Source organism: Salmo salar, chromosome ssa01 (genome assembly GCF_905237065.1).
Source record: "Salmo salar chromosome ssa01, Ssal_v3.1, whole genome shotgun sequence".
NCBI classification, from domain to species: domain Eukaryota; kingdom Metazoa; phylum Chordata; class Actinopteri; order Salmoniformes; family Salmonidae; genus Salmo; species Salmo salar.
This window is the reverse complement of record NC_059442.1, coordinates 119,970,462-119,990,067: the sequence shown is the minus strand read 5'-3', so window position 1 is coordinate 119,990,067 and position 19,606 is coordinate 119,970,462. Positions and strand designations below refer to the sequence as shown.

General features: G+C 40.7%; 1 protein-coding gene across 10 annotated transcripts in view; it reads left to right on the top strand.

Moving 5' to 3' along the window:
- The window catches only part of LOC106560362 (mitogen-activated protein kinase 10), a 126,300-nt gene that overhangs the window by 104,807 nt on the left and 1,887 nt on the right, over positions 1-19,606 (top strand). For 4 of the 10 annotated variants that reach the window (XM_045687903.1, XM_045687882.1, XM_045687885.1 and 1 more), the window contains exons 11-13: positions 5,340-5,366; positions 6,514-6,577; positions 10,284-10,361. In XM_045687903.1, the coding sequence (XP_045543859.1) occupies positions 5,340-5,366; positions 6,514-6,577; positions 10,284-10,361 (169 nt within the window). Of the gene's footprint in view, positions 1-5,339; positions 5,367-6,513; positions 6,578-10,283; positions 10,391-11,510; positions 11,685-19,606 lie in introns of all 10 variants that reach the window. The other 6 variants (XM_045687890.1, XM_045687896.1, XR_006756964.1 and 3 more) reach the window with 5 other exon arrangements.

Below are 19,606 nucleotides of genomic sequence, written 5' to 3'. Positions count from 1 at the left end.
TTCAAACATACAACTATTTTACACCCTTTGAAAGATAAACATCTCCTTAATCTAACCACGTTTTACGATTTCAAAAAGGTTTTACGGCGAAAGCATAAATTTAGAGTATGTTAGGACAGTACATTTACAAGAGTTGTGTGTAATGTTTTGTCAAGTCAAAGACAGGGTCACCAAAACCATAAAACCAGCTAAAATGATGCACTAACCTTTTACAATCTCCATCAGATGACACTCCTAGGACATTATGTTAGACAATGCATGCATTTTTAGTTCTATCAAGTTCATATTTATATCCAAAAACAGCGTTTTACTATGGCATTGATGTTGAGGAAATCGTTTCCCTCCAATAACCGGCAGTCAAGTCAGCGTCACAAATTAAATAATTAAAATTAGAAAACATTGGTAAAATATTATATTGTCATTTAAAGAATTATAGATTTACATCTCTTGAACGCAATCAACTTGCCAGATTTAAAAATAACCTTACTGGGAAATCACACTTTGCAATAATCTGAGCACTGCGCCCAGAAAAATACGCGTTGCGATACAGACTAGACGTCATGTTGGGGAGATCTAAAATCGAAAATACTATGTAAATAATCCATTACCTTTGATTCTCTTCATCAGATGTCACTTCCAGGTATCACAGGTCCATAACGAATGTAGTTTTGTTCAAAAAAGCTCATCATTTATGTCCAAAAATCTCCGTCTTGTTAGCACATGATCTAAGCCAGCCGGACTTCTCGTCATGAACGAGGGGAAAAAATATATTTCCGTTCGTTCAAACATGTCAAACGTTGTATAGCATAAATCATTAGGGCCTTTTTTAACCAGAACATGAATAATATTCAAGGTGGACGAATGCATACTCTTTTATAACGTATTGGAACGAGGGTACCCAACATGAACTCGCGCGCCAGGTGTCTAATGGGACATCATCGTTCCATGGCTCTTGTTCGGTCAGATCTCCCTCCAGAAGACTCAAAACACTTTGTAAAGGCTGGTGACATCTAGTGGAAGCAATAGGAAGTGCCAAAATATTCCTCAGCCCCTGTGTTTTTCAATGGGATAGGTTTAAAGGCAATACAACACATCAGGTATCCACTTCCTGTCAGAAAATGTCTCAGGGTTTTGCCTGCCAAATGAGTTCTGTTATACTCACAGACACCATTCAAACAGTTTTAGAAAATTTAGGGTGTTTTCTATCCATATATAATAAGTATATGCATATTCTAGTTACTGGGTAGGATTAGTAACCAGATTAAATCGGGTACATTTTTTTTATCCAGACGTGCAAATGCTGCCCCCTAGCCCTAACAGGTTAAGTCAAAAGACACCGCTGGTCCTGCTTACGTTGCCCTACCCTATGCTTTGACCTCTTTCTCCCCTCTCTCTCCAGATGAAATCTTGCGACTTGTGATGGCCGGCCGCCAAACAACCTGCCCGCTTGACCCTAACCCCTCCTCTCTTCTCCAGACCATTTCCGGAGATGTTCTCCCCTACCTCACCTCGCTCATCAACTCATCCTTGACCGCTGGCTACGTCCCTTCCGTCTTCAAGAGAGCAAGAGTTGCACCCGTTCTCAAAAAACCTACACTCGATCCCTCCGATGTCAACAACTACAGACCAGTATCCCTTCTTTCTTTTCTCTCCAAAACTCTTGAGCGTGCCGTCCTTGGCCAGCTCTCTTGCTATCTCTCTCAGAATGACCTTCTTGATCCAAATCAGTCAGGTTTCAAGACAGGCCATTCAACTGAGACCGCTCTTCTCTGTGTCACGGAGGCTTTCCGCACTGCTGTGCGGGGAACGGCACCTCCGTACCTTCAGGCTCTGATCAGTCCCTACACCCAAAGAAGGGCACTGCGTTCATCCACCTCTGGCCTGCTCGCCTCCGTACCTCTGCGGAAGCACAGTTCCCGCTCAGCCCAGTCAAAATAGTTCGCTGCTCTGGCACCCCAATCGTGGAACAAGCTCCCTCACGACGCCAGGACAGCGGAGTCAATCACCACCTTCTGGAGACACCTGAAACCCCACCTCTTTAACGAATACCTGGGATAGGATAAAGTAATCCTTCTACCCACCCCCCCAAAAAAATATATAGATGTACTATTATAAAGTGTTTGTTCCACTAGATATCAGAAGGTGAATGCACCAATTTGTAAGTCGCTCTGGATAAGAGCGTCTGCTAAATGACGTAAATGTAAAATGTAAATGTTCTCCCATCTCCACAGAGGAACTCTGGAGCTCTGTCAGAGTGACCATCAGGTTCTTGGTCACCTCTCTGACTAAGGCCCTTCTCTCCTGATTGGTCAGTTTGGCCGGGCGGCCAACTCTAGGAAGAGTCTTGGTGGTTCCAATGTTCTTCCATTTAAGAATGATTGAGGCCACTGTGTTCTTCGGGGACCTTCAATGCTGCATAAATGTTTTGTTACTCTTCCCCAGATCTGTCCCTGTCTCGGAGCTCTACGGACAATTCCTTCGACCTCATGGCTTGTTTTTTTCTCTGACATGCACTGTTCAAATCAAATCAAATCAAATGTATTTATATAGCCCTTCTTACGTCAGCTGATATCTCAAGGTGCTGTACAGAAACCCAGCCTAAAACCCCAAACAGCAAGCAATGCAGGTGTAGAAGCACGGTGGCTAGGAAAAACTCCCTAGAAAGGCCAAAACCTAGAAAGAAACCAAGAGAGGAACCAGGCTATGAGGGGTGGCCAGTCCTCTTCTGGCTGTGCCGGGTGGAGATTATAACAGAACATGGCCAAGATGTTCAAATGTTCATAAATGACCAGCATGGTCAAATAATAATTATCACAGTAGTTGTCGAGGGTGCAACAAGTCAGCACCTCAAGAGTAAATGTCAGTTGGCTTTTCATAGCCGATCATTGAGAGTATCTCTACAGCTCCTGCTGTCTCTAGAGAGTTGAAAACAGCAGGTCTGGGACAGGTAGCACGTCCGGTGAACAGGTCAGGGTTCCATAGCAGCAGGCAGAACAGTTGAAACAGGAGCAGCAGCACGGCCAGGTGGACTGGGGACAGCAAGGAGTCATCATGCCAGGTAGTCCTGAGGCATGGTCCTAGAGCTCAGGTCCTCCAAGAGAGAAAGAAAGAAAGAAAGAGAGAAAGAGAGGGAATTAGAGAGAGCATACTTAAATTCACACAGGACACCGGATAAGACAGGAAAAATACTCCAGATATAACAGACTGACCCTAGCCCCCGACACATAAACTACTGCAGTATAAATACTGGAGGCTGAGACAGGAGGGGTCAGGAGACACTGTGGCCCCATCCGATGATACCCCCCGACAGGGCCAAACAGGCAGGATATTACCCCACCACTTTGCCAAAGCACAGCCCCCACACCACTAGAGGGATATCTTCAACCACCAACTTACCATCCTGAGACAAGGTCGAGTATAGCCCACAAAGATCTCCGCCACGGCACAACCCAAGGGGGGGCGCCAACCCAGACAGGAAGACCACGTCAGTGACTCAACCCACTCAAGTGACGCACCACTCCTAGGGACGGCAAGGAAGAGCACCAGTAAGCCAGTGACTCAGCCCCTGTAATAGGGTTAGAGACAGAGAATCCCAGTGGAGTGAGGGGAACCGGCCAGGCAGAGACAGCAAGGACGTTTCGTTGCTCCAGAGCCTTTCATTTCACCTTCACACTCCTGGGCCAGACTAACCTCAATCATAGGACCTACTGAAGAGATGAGTCTTCAGTAAAGACTTAAAGGTTGAGACCGAGTCTGCATCTCTCACATGGGTAGGCAGACCATTCCATAAAAATTGAGCTCTATAGGAGAAAGCCCTGCCTCCAGCTGTTTGCTTAGAAATTCTAGGGACAATTAGGAGGCCTGCATCTTGTGACCGTAGCGTACGTGTAGGTATGTACGGCAGGACCAAATCGGAAAGATAGGTAGGAGCAAGCCCATGTAATGTTTTGTAGGTTAGCAGTAAAACCTTGAAATCAGCCCTTGCCTTAACAGGAAGCCAGTGTACGGAGGCTAGCACTGGAGTAATATGATCACATTTTTTTATTCTAGTCAGGATTCTAGCAGCCGTATTTAGCACTAACTGAAGTTTATTTAGTGCTTTATCCGGGTAGCCGGAAAGTAGAGCATAGCAGTAGTCCAACCTAGAAGTAACAAATGCATGGATGAATTCTTCTGCATCATTTTTGGACAGAAAGTTTCAGATTTTTGCAATGTTACGTAGATGGAAAAAAGCTGTCCTTGAAACAATCTTGATATGTTCTACAAAAGAGAGATCAGGGTCCAGAGTTACACCGAGGTCCTTCACAGTTTTATTTGAGATGACTGTACAACCATCAAGATTAATTGTCAGATTCAACAGAAGATCTCTTTGTTTCTCGGGACCTAGAACAAGCATCTCTGTTTTGTCCGAGTTTAAAAGTAGAACGTTTGCAGCCATCCACTTCCTTATGTCTGAAACACAGGCTTCTAGCGAGGGCAATTTTGGGGTTTCACCATGTTTCAATGAAATGTACAGCTGTGTGTCATCCACATAGCAGTGAAATTTAACATTATGTTTTCGAATGTGGGACCTTATATAGACAGGTGTGTGCCTTTCCAAATCATGTCCAATTAATTGATTTTACCACAGTTGGACTCCAATCAAGTTGTAGAAACATCTCAAGGATGATCAGTTGAAACAGGATGCACAAGAGCTCAATTTCGATGCTCATAGCAAAGGGTCTGAATACTTATGTAAATTAAGTATTTATGTTTTTTATTTTTAATACATTAGCAAAAATATCAAAAAAACTGTTTTCTCTTCATCATTATGGATTATTGTGTTTAGATTGAGGACAAAAAAATATTTAATCCATTTTAGAATAAGGCTGTAACAATAGAATTCTTTTTGAATGCAGTGTATATTAGTTTGGATTTCAGGCTACGACTTTATATAAAAAGAAGTGTATCAATGCATCTCAACAAGATCAATTAATAAATTGATCAAGTTTATTGCTACTTCCTTATTTGAGATCGAATCACACTCCTTCACTATAATATCTTTCTTTGAAAATAGGAATATGTGTTTTAAAGTATTATATGACTGTGTTAATGTATATATTTAATTTGTAGCATGCCTCATTCTTTTGTTAAAACATACATTTTAGTTTATCATAGCAAATATTACCAAAAAGTGATACCCTACATGATGATGTTAGTTGATGTAGCATATATGAGGATGTATAGATGTGATATACAGTATATATATTATATTGGTCATCTATGGCATTACAATTTCCCTCAAACTAATGTTGTACTGTTTTTTCCCCCCTCTCTATTGTCATTTCATGCTGATGAAGGCCAGGGATCCCGTCCAAATATCAATGGTAAATAAAAACTGTCTTACCTCAAGAGAAATATATATCATCCAACATATAGAGCATTGCAAACATGATATGACCAGATATGACTGTACAAAACTGTACTACATATATTTTGAGACGGCTGTCCAAAACCCAATCTTCAGCTCTTTTTCAATGACCTCTTAGAAAAATGGTGCTACCTTTTTGGTTGTAAGTGTACAGTATATAGAACAGCATATAAAAACTGTACAGCATATAGAGCTTTACAAATATAATATGACCAAAGTTACACCATCCGAAGAAACCCCTCAGTAACATGTTCTATGAGGCACACACATAATGACTTTAAGGGAATTTATAATGAGTTATATTACATTTTATGGTGCATTATAACACTTCCTTTAAGTTGTTAGAACAACTCTTACAGAGATGATGTGGCAGAATGTATGTGTGCTGTGTCTGTGTGGCTTTCTCCTCACTAATGGAAAGCAATATAGGCTGGCATGCCTATAGGATGTTAAACAACATAATCATATGGAAATATTTGAAGGGCCTGGTCTGTAGGCTCTACAAGTTAAATATTATTATTATTACTACATCCCCAGAGGAGGTGTTGTCCTTCTTCCTGTCAATCTTCTAATCATAAAGGAAAACTAGAGTAGATTGTCTTAGTTGTTCAGAGATTCATTGTCATGAAAGAGGCATTGTAAATTATTGTAAGAAATATCTTCCTTTTCTTTCATTCTTCATCTCAATTCGGTAGCCTATTGTCATCCCAACCCACCTCTGTATCTTACCATTCTTTGTTCTCATCATTATCTCTGTTCTACTTTTACTCGTCCTTTACACTTGTTCTGTGCAGTGAATGGGTTTGGCTGTTCAAACACCTCATGCAACTGATGCTGAGAGTGTATGTTATGTCCCCTCTGCTGATTTACAGAACTCTCATTCATTTTGTGCGTGCGTACGGCTACTACTTATTTTGTAAAGATGGCTAGTGTTGCATATATTTAGAGCTTGTGTCATTTAATTTATAGTTGAAACTTTAAATTGTATTGTTTTCAAGGGATAATTTAAATGCTGTCATGATACTGGCAGTTCTTAGATATCACCAATGTCTTAGACATTGCTAAAACCAGGTTCAGCAAACAGCTGATTTATTTTCCTCCAGCCTCCTCCTGCTATCTACGACAAACAGCTGGATGAGAGAGAACACTCTATCGATGAATGGAAAGGTAAACATGTCATATTCCTTTATACTTACTAATTCTATTGCTATGGATGCCTCTATTGGTGTCACAATGGGTGGCTTGTGGATTCCGAAGAGTCAGGCGCAGGAGACAGAAAGATTCCGTTAATGAATTTAATAAAAATATCCACGCGGAAAATATACAAGGTATGGAGTGCAAGGTGTGCAAAAGTAACGCACCACCTTTAACCTGTTGGGGGTAGGGGGCAGTATTTACATGGCCGGATAAAAAACGTACCCGATTTAACCTCTTGGGGCTAGGTGGGACGCTAGCGTGCCACCCGTGGTGCACTCCATCAACAGCAGGTGCATTTCAAGAGCGGCAAATTTGAATCCAAATAAATGTCAAAATTCAAATTTTTTAAAAATACAACTATGTTACACCATTTGAAAGATAAACATCTCCTTAATCTAACCACGTTTTACGATTTCAAAAAGGTTTTACGGCGAAAGCATAAATTTAGAGTATGTTAGGACAGTACATTTACAAGAGTTGTGTGTAATGTTTTGTCAAGTCAAAGACAGGGTCACCAAAACCATAAAACCAGCTAAAATGATGCACTAACCTTTTACAATCTCCATCAGATGACACTCCTAGGACATTATGTTAGACAATGCATGCATTTTTAGTTCTATCAAGTTCATATTTATATCCAAAAACAGCGTTTTACTATGGCATTGATGTTGAGGAAATCGTTTCCCTCCAATAACCGGCAGTCAAGTCAGCGTAACAAATTAAATAATTAAAATTAGAAAACATTGGTAAAATATTATATTGTCATTTAAAGAATTATAGATTTACATCTCTTGAACGCAATCAACTTGCCAGATTTAAAAATAACCTTACTGGGAAATCACACTTTGCAATAATCTGAGCACTGCGCCCAGAAAAATACGCGTTGCGATACAGACTAGACGTCATGTTGGGGAGATGTAAAATCGAAAATACTATGTAAATAATCCATTACCTTTGATTCTCTTCATCAGATGTCACTTCCAGGTATCACAGGTCCATAACGAATGTAGTTTTGTTCAAAAAAGCTAATCATTTATGTCAAAAAATCTCCGTCTTGTTAGCACATGATCTAAGCCAGCCGGACTTCTCGTCATGAACGAGGGGAAAAAATATATTTCCGTTCGTTCAAACATGTCAAACGTTGTATAGCATAAATCATTAGGGCCTTTTTTAACCAGAACATGAATAATATTCAAGGTGGACGAATGCATACTCTTTTATAACGTATTGGAACGAGGGTACCCAACATGAACTAGCGCGCCAGGTGTCTAATGGGCCATCATCGTTCCATGGCTCTTGTTCGGTCAGATCTCCCTCCAGAAGACTCAAAACACTTTGTAAAGGCTGGTGACATCTAGTGGAAGCAATAGGAAGTGCCAAAATATTCCTAAACCCCTGTGTTTTTCAATGGGATAGGTTTAAAGTCAATACAACACATCAGGTATCCACTTCCTGTCAGAAAATGTCTCAGGGTTTTGCCTGCCAAATGAGTTCTGTTATACTCACAGACACCATTCAAACAGTTTTGGAAACTTTAGAGTGTTTTCTATCCATATATAATAAGTATATGCATATTCTAGTTACTGGGTAGGATTAGTAACCAGATTAAATCGGGTAAATTTTTTTTATCCAGACGTGCAAATGCTGCCCCCTAGACCCAACAGGTTAATCTGGTTATTACTACTGCCCAGAAACTAGAATATGCATATAATTATTGGCTTTGGATAGAAAACACCCTAAAGTTTCTAAAACTGTTTGAATGGTGTCTGTGAGTATAACATAACTCATATGGCAGGCAAAAACCTGAGAAGATTCTGTACAGGAAGTGCCCTCTCTGACCATTCCTTGAGCTTCTTGACTCTGTTTATTGAAGACTGAGGATCTTAGCTGTAACGTGACACTTCCTACGGCTCCCATAGGCTCTCAGAAGGCGGGAAAAAGCTGAATGATGTAATTCCAGCCACTGGCTGAAAAACATTAGCGCTTTTGGCAAGTGCTCTATCAGAGGACAATGGGCTGAGGCGCGTGCACGAGTCGACCCCATGTTTTATTTTCTTTCGTCTTTGAACCTAAACACGCTTTCCCGGTCGGAATATTATCGCTTTTTTACGAGAAAAATTGCATAAAAATGGATTTTAAACAGCGGTTGACATGCTTCGAAGTACGGTAATGGAATATTTAGAAATTTTTTGTCACGAAATGCGTCGTGGCGTCACCCTTCTTTACCATTCGGATAGTGTCTTGAACGCACGAACAAAACAGAGGATATTTGGATATAATTATGGATTATTTTGAACCAAACCAACATTTGTTATTGAAGTAGAAGTCCTGGGAGTGCATTCTGACAAAGACAGCAAAGGTAATAACATTTTTCTTATAGTAAATCTGATTTTGGTGAGTGCTAAACTTGGTGGGTGTCTAAATAGCTAGCCCTGTGATGCCGGGCTATCTACTGAGAATATTGCAAAATGTGCTTTCACCGAAAAGCTATTTTAAAATCGGACATAGCGAGTGCATAGAGGAGTTCTGTGTCTATAATTCTTAAAATAATTGTTATTTTTTTGTGAACGTTTATCGTGAGTAATTTAGTAAATTCACCGGACGTTTGCAGGGGGATGCTAGTTATGAACGTCACATGCTAATGTAAAAAGCTGGTTTTTGATATAAATATGAACTTGATTGAACAAAACATGCATGTATTGTATAACATAATGTCCTAGGGTTGTCATCTGATGAAGATCATCAAAGGTTAGTGCTGCATTTAGCTGTGGTTTGGGTTTATGTGACATTATATGCTAGCTTGAAAAATGGGTGTCTGATTATTTCTGGCTGGGTACTCTGCTGACATAATCTAATGTTTTGCTTTCGTTGTAAAGCATTTTTTAAATCGGACAGTGTGGTTAGATTAACGAGAGTCTTGTCTTTAACATGTTGTAAAATAGTCATATGTTTGAGAAATTGAAGTAATAGCATTTCTAAGGTATTTGAATAACGCGCCACGGGATTCAACTGGCTGACCATAGAGAGGTTAAAAGAACGTAACCAGGGACACAGCCCAAAAGGAATAGCGTAACTCCAAAATATACAGAACCACATGAAACACACCCTGACAAACGAACAATCCCGCACAAACAACAAACCTAACTAACTAGCCTAAATACCCCTCCCCACTAACAACTAACACAAAACAGGTGCGCAACTAACCTAGGCCTAACTAACAGAACGTGAAACATAAATCGATGGCAGCTAGTAGGCCGGCGACGATGACCACCGAGCGCCGCCCGGGCGAGGAGGGGCGCCACCTTCCCTTAGGTGTCGTGACAATTGGAGTATCTATTAATAAAGGCTCAATTATTTGTAAGTTGTAACGTTTGTGGTGTCTATTTAGACAATTCCCAACTTACATTCACTGCTGTTCTCTTTTCTATCTAGTTACCTACTGTAGAAGCTTGTCAACAATTAAGTTTTCCTATCTGTTTTCTATTTGTTTCTGTTTACTAACTTTCTATATTAACTTTTCCAATGACCTTGTAGCCTTCCCATGGTAATTAGACTTACAACAGACAGCTAGAGCAGAGAATAGATTTCTGTGCTGGTATTTTAACGTTTTATCCTCCCCTTTTCTTTCTCTCTCTATCTCCTCTCTCTCATGCTCGCTCCTTCTCTCACTTTTCAGAACTAATCTACAAAGAGGTGATGAACTTTGAGGAGAGGACGAAGAACGGGGTGATGAAGGGACAACCCTCTCCCTCAGGTACTCTCAGTGCATAACCTAGTCCCTCTGTAAGTTGATTTAATAATACTGTATAATCACTGTGTTCTTCTTATAACAGAGAAATCCATCTGTGCGTTGACCCATGCGTCTTTGTCTCCCATCTTGTTTTCCCGAGACAAATATAATTGATAGGCTACATAAGTGTTATATCTGTAGGAATTTGTACATGAGTAATTATATCTGTATGTAAAAGTATCCATCTAAACCAGGGGTGGGCAACTCCAGTACTAGGGGCGTGATTAGTGTCACACTTTTTCTCCATCCCTAGCAAACACAGATGATTAATCACATTACATTCTAAACTGAAGATCATGATAGGTGATTATTGGAGTCAGGTGTGTTAGCTGGGGCTGGGGCAAAACTGTGACACCAATCAGTCCCTCGGGTTGCTGGAATTGCCCACCCCTGATCTAAACTGTAGATTTGGTCATTATTCACCAAACTTGCATGTTTTGTGTATGTGCAGTGATTCATCTTTATTTGAATGGTATTACTGTATGCAATTAAGTGTTTAGAAAGACATATCTGTGACTCCAGTCTATATAGGAGTAACAGAGCAGTGTTAATGTGTATTGATTAAAAAGGTTGCTATCCACCTACTCTATGCAAAAGGTCATGTAGGCTATGTATATGTTTTTTCACATCTGTGTATACACTGTCACATATCATGATTTAAGGCTGGGGTCCTTGGTCCATACTCTTCTAGATAGCACGAGAATTAATCTCATTTTCAGTAAAACATTTAATATTGCGGTGTTTACCAAAGCGGCAGCTGCGTGTCATTCACCTGTATGGCCACTGTGGAGCAGTGTGGAATCATGATATGCACAGTATTGGTAATATTATTATGGCGTCCGTCCAGAGTCTAGTGTTGCTGAGAGAGGAAAAAAACTTGCCTCGGTCGTTCTCCTCAGCAATTTTCTGCAGAGAACGTTTTCATACTGTACAAAGTCTCCTTATGTATGCTGTATTCGGGGATGGCTTGGGATCTAGTGATAAGGCTAAACTGCTTCCTTGGGATTGATTTAATACGCAGTGCGATACTGTAGCTCTCTCCCTTCACCCCCCCCTCTCTTTCTGTCCCTCATCTCTCTACCTCTCCCTCTCTCTGTCTCCCTTCCTCTCTAGAACTCTGCAATTAAGCAGATGGGTATTCCTATTGCTGAGGAGAGCAGAGGACAGACGCAGTGCAGCTGAAGAGCCCCAGATGGCAATATTTCACAGCAGTAACAGTACCAGGCTCTAAAGCACTGCCTTTCAGCACCACTTGGCTCAGGGCTTACATAGATGGATAGCATTAGAGTAAGCATGTTATTCTGTTATTGAATACAATCTATGTTTGAGCCATAAATTGTGATTTTTTTTCTCCCTGTTTTATTGGAGGTCAGATGAAATGTCTTCCACTGTCCTTTAATCACCCGCCTCCCACTGCTACAGACACATAAAAATGAGATTGATGGGCTGCCTACATATCACCGCACCATTGGCATGCTCTGGACCAAGAGGGATCGTTTTAGCAAAGCCTTTGCAAACTCACTTTCTCTTAACTGGCTTGTTACATTTAAGTCATTTAGCAGACAGATACAAAGCAACTTACAGTAGTGAGTGCATACATTTTGCATACTTGTCCCCCATTGGGAATCAAACCCACAACTCTGGTGTTGCAAGTGTCATGCGTTACCAAGTGAGCCACACAAGACCAGGTACAGTCGATCTTTTGTATCTGGTCATCTTTCTAATTCTTCGCTGTCTGATGCTTTGTCTAGGACAAAGACTTGAGGTTTGCTAGCTACCTACTGTAGTTTAACGCCCCAGATTCAACAGGAAGCTTAAATGTCTGCCCCTTGGAAGATAGGAGCATACAAAGAAATACAACTATTCTATTGCTATGCGAGCATAGGGCTTTTACAAGAACCAAACACCTTTTGTGTTCCTACTTGCTTAAATATTTGTATCTTTAGTTTAAAATTCTGCTCTTTAACTTGGTCAGTTTCCCAAACTCGGTCCTGGGGCCTCCATGGGTGCACGTCTTGGTTTTTGCTCCAGCCTACACAGCTGATTCAAATAACAAACTCATTATCAAGCTTTGATTATTTGAATCAGCTGTGTGGGACACCCTGAACTAGGTGACCCCTCATCTATTTGTTTTCTGCTAATGTTTTTAGACAACCATGTCATAGGGGGCAAGGGGTTACCCATTCTGCCATACCATGTTATGCTGGTGTAGAATCCAGCCCGGGAAAACAGAACGAGCTCAATCAGATTTTAATCTACAAGAAATGACAGATAGTGCTATTTCATTTAACTTCAGAGCAAATGGCTCTATCTAATCCTCTAAAGGAAATATTAAGTTCTGCATATTTCAATAAGATGTCTGAATGAGTCATTTCAAATTAACCAATTCGTAACCCTGTGGGAGAGGGAAGTAGCTTGAGTTAACATTCTTGGTGCGAACAGAAGCCACTGGGAATGAGTACAAAATCTTAATCCAGGAAAGGAATGACGGGCCAAACCCAAATCTCTCTAGCACTGTAAAAGATATTCCCACTCAACCCGGTCGAAAGCCTTCTCAGCATAAAGAGAGATGACGACCTCTAGCTGTTGAGTTGAGTGGGCAGAATAAAGAACTTAAATATCCGTCGCATATCATAGAAATATTTTCTACCTGAGATAAAACTGGTTTGGTCAGAGTTAATTATATTAGGCATCACTGTCTTAAACCTCTCTAGGGTAGGTGGCACCAAATCGTCCCACCTACGTAACAGCCAGTGTAATCCCGTGGCGCGTTATTCAAAAACCTCAAAAATGCAAAAACTTCAATTTTTCAAACATATGACTATATTACACCATTTTAAAGACAAGACTCTCGTTAATCTAACCACACTGTCCGATTTCAAAAAGGCTTTACAACGAAAGCAAAACATTAGATTATGTCAGCAGAGTACCCAGCCAGAAATAATCAGACACCCATTTTTCAAGCTAGCATATAATGTCACAAAAACCCAGAAGACAGCTAAATGCAGCACTAACCTTTGATGATCTTCATCAGATGACAACCCTAGGACATTATGTTATACAATACATGCATGTTTTGTTCAATCAAGTTCATATTTATATCAAAAACCAGCTTTTACATTAGCATGTGACTAGCATGTGACTAGCATTCCCACCGAACACTGCCGGTGAATTTACTAAATTACTCACGATAAACGTTCACAAAAAGCATAACAATTATTTTAAGAATTATAGATACAGAACTCCTCTATGCACTCGATATGTCCGATTTTAAAATAACTTTTCGGTGAAAGCACATTTTGCAATATTCTCAGTAGATAGCCCGGCATCACAGGGCTAGCTATTTAGACACCCAGCAAATTTAGCACTCACCAAAGTCAGATTTACTATAAGAAAAATGTTATTACCTTTGCTGTCTTCGTCAGAATGCACTCCCAGGACTTCTACTTCAATAACAAATGTTGGTTTGGTTCAAAATAATCCATAGTTATATCCAAACAGCGGCGTTTTGTTCGTGCGTTCAATGCACTATCCAAAAGGGTAAATAAGGGTGGCGAGCATGGCGCAATTCGTGACAAAAAAATTCTAAATATTCCATTACCGTACTTCGAAGCATGTCAACCGCTGTTTAAAATCAATTTTTATGCCATTTTTCTCATAAAAAAGCGATAATATTCCAACCGGGAATCTGCGTTTAGGTAAACAGATGAAAGAAAATAAAGCATTCGTTCGACTCGGGCACGCGCCTAAGCCCATAGTACTGTGATCGGCCACTTGCCAAAAGCGATAATGTGTTTCAGCCAGAGGCTGCCTCGATATCGTTCAGCTTTTTCCCGGGCTCTAAGAGCCTATGGGAGCCGTAGGAAGTGTGACGTTAGAGCAAAGATCCTCAGTCTTCAATAAAAAGAGCCAAGATGAAACACAACTTCTCAGACAGCCCACTTCCTGCATGGAATCTTCTCAGGTTTTGGCCTGCCATTTGAGTTATGTTATACTCACAGACACCATTCAAACAGTTTTAGAAACTTTAGGGTATTTTCTATCCAAAGCCAATAATTATATGCATATTCTAGTTACTGGGCAGGAGTAGTAACCAGATTAAATCGGGTACGTTTTTTATCCGGCCGTGTCAATACTGCCCCCTAGCCCTAACAGGTTAAACGGCACGAGAGGACCTTAGTGAGAATTTTATAATCGCAGCAAAAAAGGCTTATAGGGCGGTATGAGCCACAGTCTAGGGGGTTCTTGTCCTTTTTAACCTCTTAGGGCTAGGGGGCAGTATTTACACTGCCGGATAAAAAACGTACCCGATTTAATCTGGTTACTACTCCTACCCAGTAACTAGAATATGCATATACTTATTAGATATGGATAGAAAACACCCTAAAGTTTCTAAAACTGTTTGAATGGTGTCTGTGAGTATAACAGAACTCATATGGCAGGCAAAAACCTGAGAGATTCCTTTACAGGAAGTGTCCTGTCTGACCATTTATTGGCTTTCTTTGACATCTCTTTCCAAAACAAAGGGTCTCTGCGGTAACGTAACACTTCCCACGGCTCCCATAGGCTCTCAGAGCCCGGGAAAAAGCTGAATGTCGTCATTCCAGCCCCAGGCTGAAAAACATTATCACCTTTGTCAAGTGGCCGATCAGGGGACAGTGGGCTTAGGCGTGTGCACAGGTCGCCCCCGTCTTTATTTTTTTTCCTCTATTTACCGAAACGCAGATTCCCGGTCGGAATATTATCGCTTTTTTACGAGATAAATTGCATAAAATCTTGATTTTAAACAGCGCTTGACATGCTTCGAAGTACGGTAATGGAATATTTAGAATTTCTTTGTCACGAAATGCGCCATGCTCGTAACCCTGATTTACCATTTCGGATAGTGTCTAGAACGCACGAACAAAATGCCGCTGTTTGGATATAACGATGGATTATTTGGGACCAAACCAACATTTGTTATTGAAGTAGAAGTCCTGGGAGTGCATTCTGATGAAGAACAACAAAGGTAATAACATTTTTGTTACAGTAAATCTGATTCTGGTGAAGGCTAAACTTGTTGGGTGTCTAAATAGCTAGCCCGTGATGGCTGGGCTATGTACTGAGAATATTGCAAAATGTGCTTTCACCAAAAAAGCTATTTTAAAATCGGACATATCGAGTGCATAGAGGAGTTCTGTATCTATAATTCTTAAAATAATTGTTATGGTTTTTGTGAACGTTTATCGTGAGTAATTTAGTAAATTGTTAGTAAATTCCCCGGAAGTTTGCGGGGGGTATGCTAGTTCTGAACGTCACATGCTAATGTAAAAAGCTGGTTTTTGATATAAATATGAACTTGATTGAACAAAACATGCATGTATTGTATAACATAATGTCCTAGGGTTGTCATCTGATGAAGATCATCAAAGGTTAGTGCTGCATTTAGCTGTGGTTTGGGTTTATGTGACATTATATGCTAGCTTGAAAAATGGGTGTCTGATTATTTCTGGCTGGGTACTCTGCTGACATAATCTAATGTTTTGCTTTTGTTGTAAAGCCTTTTTGAAATCGGACAGTGTGGTTAGATAAAGGAGAGTCTTGTCTTTAAAATGTTGTAAAATAGTTATATGTTTGAGAAATTGAAGTAATAGCATTTTTAAGGTATTTGAATATCGCGCCACGGGATTAGACTGGCTGTTGCGTAGGTGGGACGATTTGGTGCCACCTACCCTAGAGAGGTTAAGCAAAACAGAATGGGTCTCCTGGGTAAATGTCTGGGGCAGTTTCTGACTAGAAAGGATTTCATTGTATATTGAGCTGAGCCTAGGGGATAGTTTAGAGGAGAATGCTTAATAAAATTCAATAGGGAAGCCATCAGGCCCAGGAGCTTTACTGCTCTGCATGGACTGGATTGCCAGAGTAGCTTCGTCATCACTTATTGAGGCATCCATGTTAGTTTGTTCATCTGAATTGAGACAGGGGATGTCCAGATTGTTTAGAAATTCATGCATTCATGCAGATTGTCTAGAAATTCTGCTCTTTACTCTGTTATGAACCGGCTCTGAGTTCGCAACAAAAGGGAGACAACGTGGAGACAAGGAGTATCAAAATATATATTTATTAACTAAAATAACTAAATAATTAACAATGGCGTGTGTGTAATCAGTAATCAGTAGTGTAAGTGAGTGTTTTGCATACCTGAATGTAATAATGCAGGGTGTTGAAAGGTGCCAAAGGAAATAACCAAAAAGCCACAAAACTACACAACCAAAATCAACAAAGTGTCTGCATGGAGAGAGTCCTCTCAATAACTGTGGAAGAGGTCTCTTTATCCTGGGACACAGCTGGGCCCAGGTGCTTCCCATTTAGCTGACGACCCTTCCAACTCCGCCCACCGGCATCCTAACAAGGAAACAAGAACAGAGAGAATACGGCAGACAGAGTGGGAGGGTCGTCACAACTCTGACAAGTAAAGAGCAGAGTAGAATTGCTTAAATTGATTGTTGATTTCTTTGGGATTGGTAGAAGTTAAATCAGCTGCAACACACATTTCAGGTATGGTGCTGCTAGCTGCAGATTGTTTAAGCTGGTGAGGTAACAACTTGCCAGCTTTCTCTCTGTGTTCATAAAATGTCTGCCTTGACTTAAACAGAAGCTGCTCCATGTGTTCAGTGGAAAGATTGTGAAATTCCGATTGGTGTAGCAGTCTCTCTTTGTAGAGTTCAGGAGTTGGAGAAGAGGCATATCTGTTGTCCACATCTAGAATGAGTTGAGATAACAACCATAAGCGTTTAATGCGCTGTTTATTGTCATATACTGTGTATGAAATAATTTGGCCCCTTAGATATGCTTTTAACGACTCCCACACAGTAGAGTGAGACACGTCAGGGGTGCAGTTGATGATCTGTAAAAAGACATCAATGTGAGTTGATATGTATTTTTTAAAGGCACTACAGTATAGCAGTAGTGGGTCAAGTCGCCATGCGCGTTGGGACGCTGTACTGTCCGGAAAGCAGATATCTAGCTGGACAGGGCTATGGTCTGAGAAAACGATGCTATTAGTTACAAAAGGAATAATTATATTGTCCAGCAGGAAAAAGTCAATCGTACTGTATGAGTGGTGGACTGGATAAAAAAAGGAGTAATATTTACCAGTGGGATTGCTCCTGCTTCATGGATAAGACAAATTATAGGATTCTAGAAATTAGTTGATTACTGCACCTGATTTTGAAATTACATTGTTGGGCTTTGGTCTGGATCTGCCTAGACTTGAATGTAATACACAATTGAAATGTAAGAGTCTGGGCGTAGTGGGTGCGAAGTCAGGTGCAGGAAGCAGAGAGTACAGGGTAGTGCTTTAATGTACACAACGGCGAACGCAAGCCACCCCCACGGAGATACAGGGCGCACACAAAAACAAACTGCCCCAAACACTGGGGACAGAAACAGTCCGAGGAAAACCACGTACCAGCACCTCAAACATGAGCGTGCACAGAAGCAAAATACACAAAACAATCCCGCACACAGAGCAGGCGGGCCTACTGGATAAAATAACCCAGCTAATCAGCCCAACACAAAACATGTGCAAACAATCAACAGAAAGTGGGAAAAAGTGAATCAGTGGCAGCTAGTAGGCCGGTGACGACGACCGCCGAGCACCACCCGAGCAGGAAGGGGAGCCACCTTCGGTAGGAGTCGTGACATGAAATCTCCACTCAGTATCAAATGATGAGAGTTAAGGTCAGGAAGTGTTGCAATGAGGTCTGAGAAAAATTGAGCGTCATCCCAATTAGGACCATAGAGGTTAGCCAGAACAACCTGTGTGTAAACATATTTCTCCATCACTATAATATTTCTGCCATTAGTATCTAAAATTACTTTAGAGGAGACAAACGGGGTGCCTTTTCTGATAAGGATGGCTGCCCCTCTGGCCTTAGCACCAAAGTATTTGAAATATTTGGTCTACCCATCCTCTCTTTAGTTTATCATTGTTGCTGTCCGGACTTGAGCATACACTCGGCTACGCTTGACCGCATGGTTAATTCCATTAAAGTTCCAGCTGATAAAGCAAGTGGAGCTTAGAGTATGTGAATTAGGCATAATAATTAGAAATGAATGTTAGTACAATCACATGGCCAGTGTGCTGAAAGGTCAGAGTAATAAAATATAAAGAAAATAAAAACAACTGCTAAAAACAACAAAATACCCAGAAGACATCCAGAAATCCACAATACGGATTGTGACCCCTTGGACCCCTATGCTGGCCTTCCCCCCGTTGGAAGGCTGCATCTACCTCTCCTAGACTAGAGCAAAATACTACCATGTTAAACTGAACCTCAGTAGAGCTCTATCCAGGGTGAACATAATCAAGTTTACACATAGGGAAGGGATTCTGGATGGAACCACCTCAGTTACCTTATGTATCTTATGCAATATGCATATTTGAAGGATGATAAAAAATATATTTAAAAAAAGAAGGCATATATCCCCCATGACCAACCCCATCCACTTGGGATGACTTAAAAAAATCTATTTCAAAAAATGATTGGAAAACAAACTCAGTATAATTCAACATTTGTATAAATGTAACCCTCGGTTAAACATCCTAACAAGCCAGAACACCGGCAAACACTGGCAAACGTTTATTAATCTTAAAAGTATAACTGTCCACTCACCAAACTCTTGCTTCCAAGATGAAACTTAAGACTGAAACAGGTCTGCCTATTGAAAGACATTTGCCTCAAATATATTTATATTGTATTAGAAATGGTCTGGCTACTATCCATACTGTACCTACAGTGCATTAAAATACTGTACTGTACTATACTGTCCTGTAGCCTAAGTATGTCTGTATATTTGCAGAAATTCAACACCATCTAGTGGTAAAAAGTTGCACATGAATGCTGAAATGTCACCCTGGTCTGTAATGTTTCCAAAAACAGGTAGGTAGATAGGGAACCACATCTTTAAACATAAAAGTCTTACATTCTTATTATTACACTAATATGATATTATTGTATTTAAGGAGATAGCCGACAGAGTACCCCAGCCTTAACTCGCCTCTCACCTGTCTGGTAACACACTGTGATGTGTTTGTATGTGGGGTTCTGGGTGTACTATTTGGTTGTGTTGTGACCGAGTGTCCAGTTTCTGTGTGGGGTCATGTGTCACAATACGGGTTGTGACTGACTGAGACTGCCCAGTAGTGTCTGTGGCAGGGCTGGGGT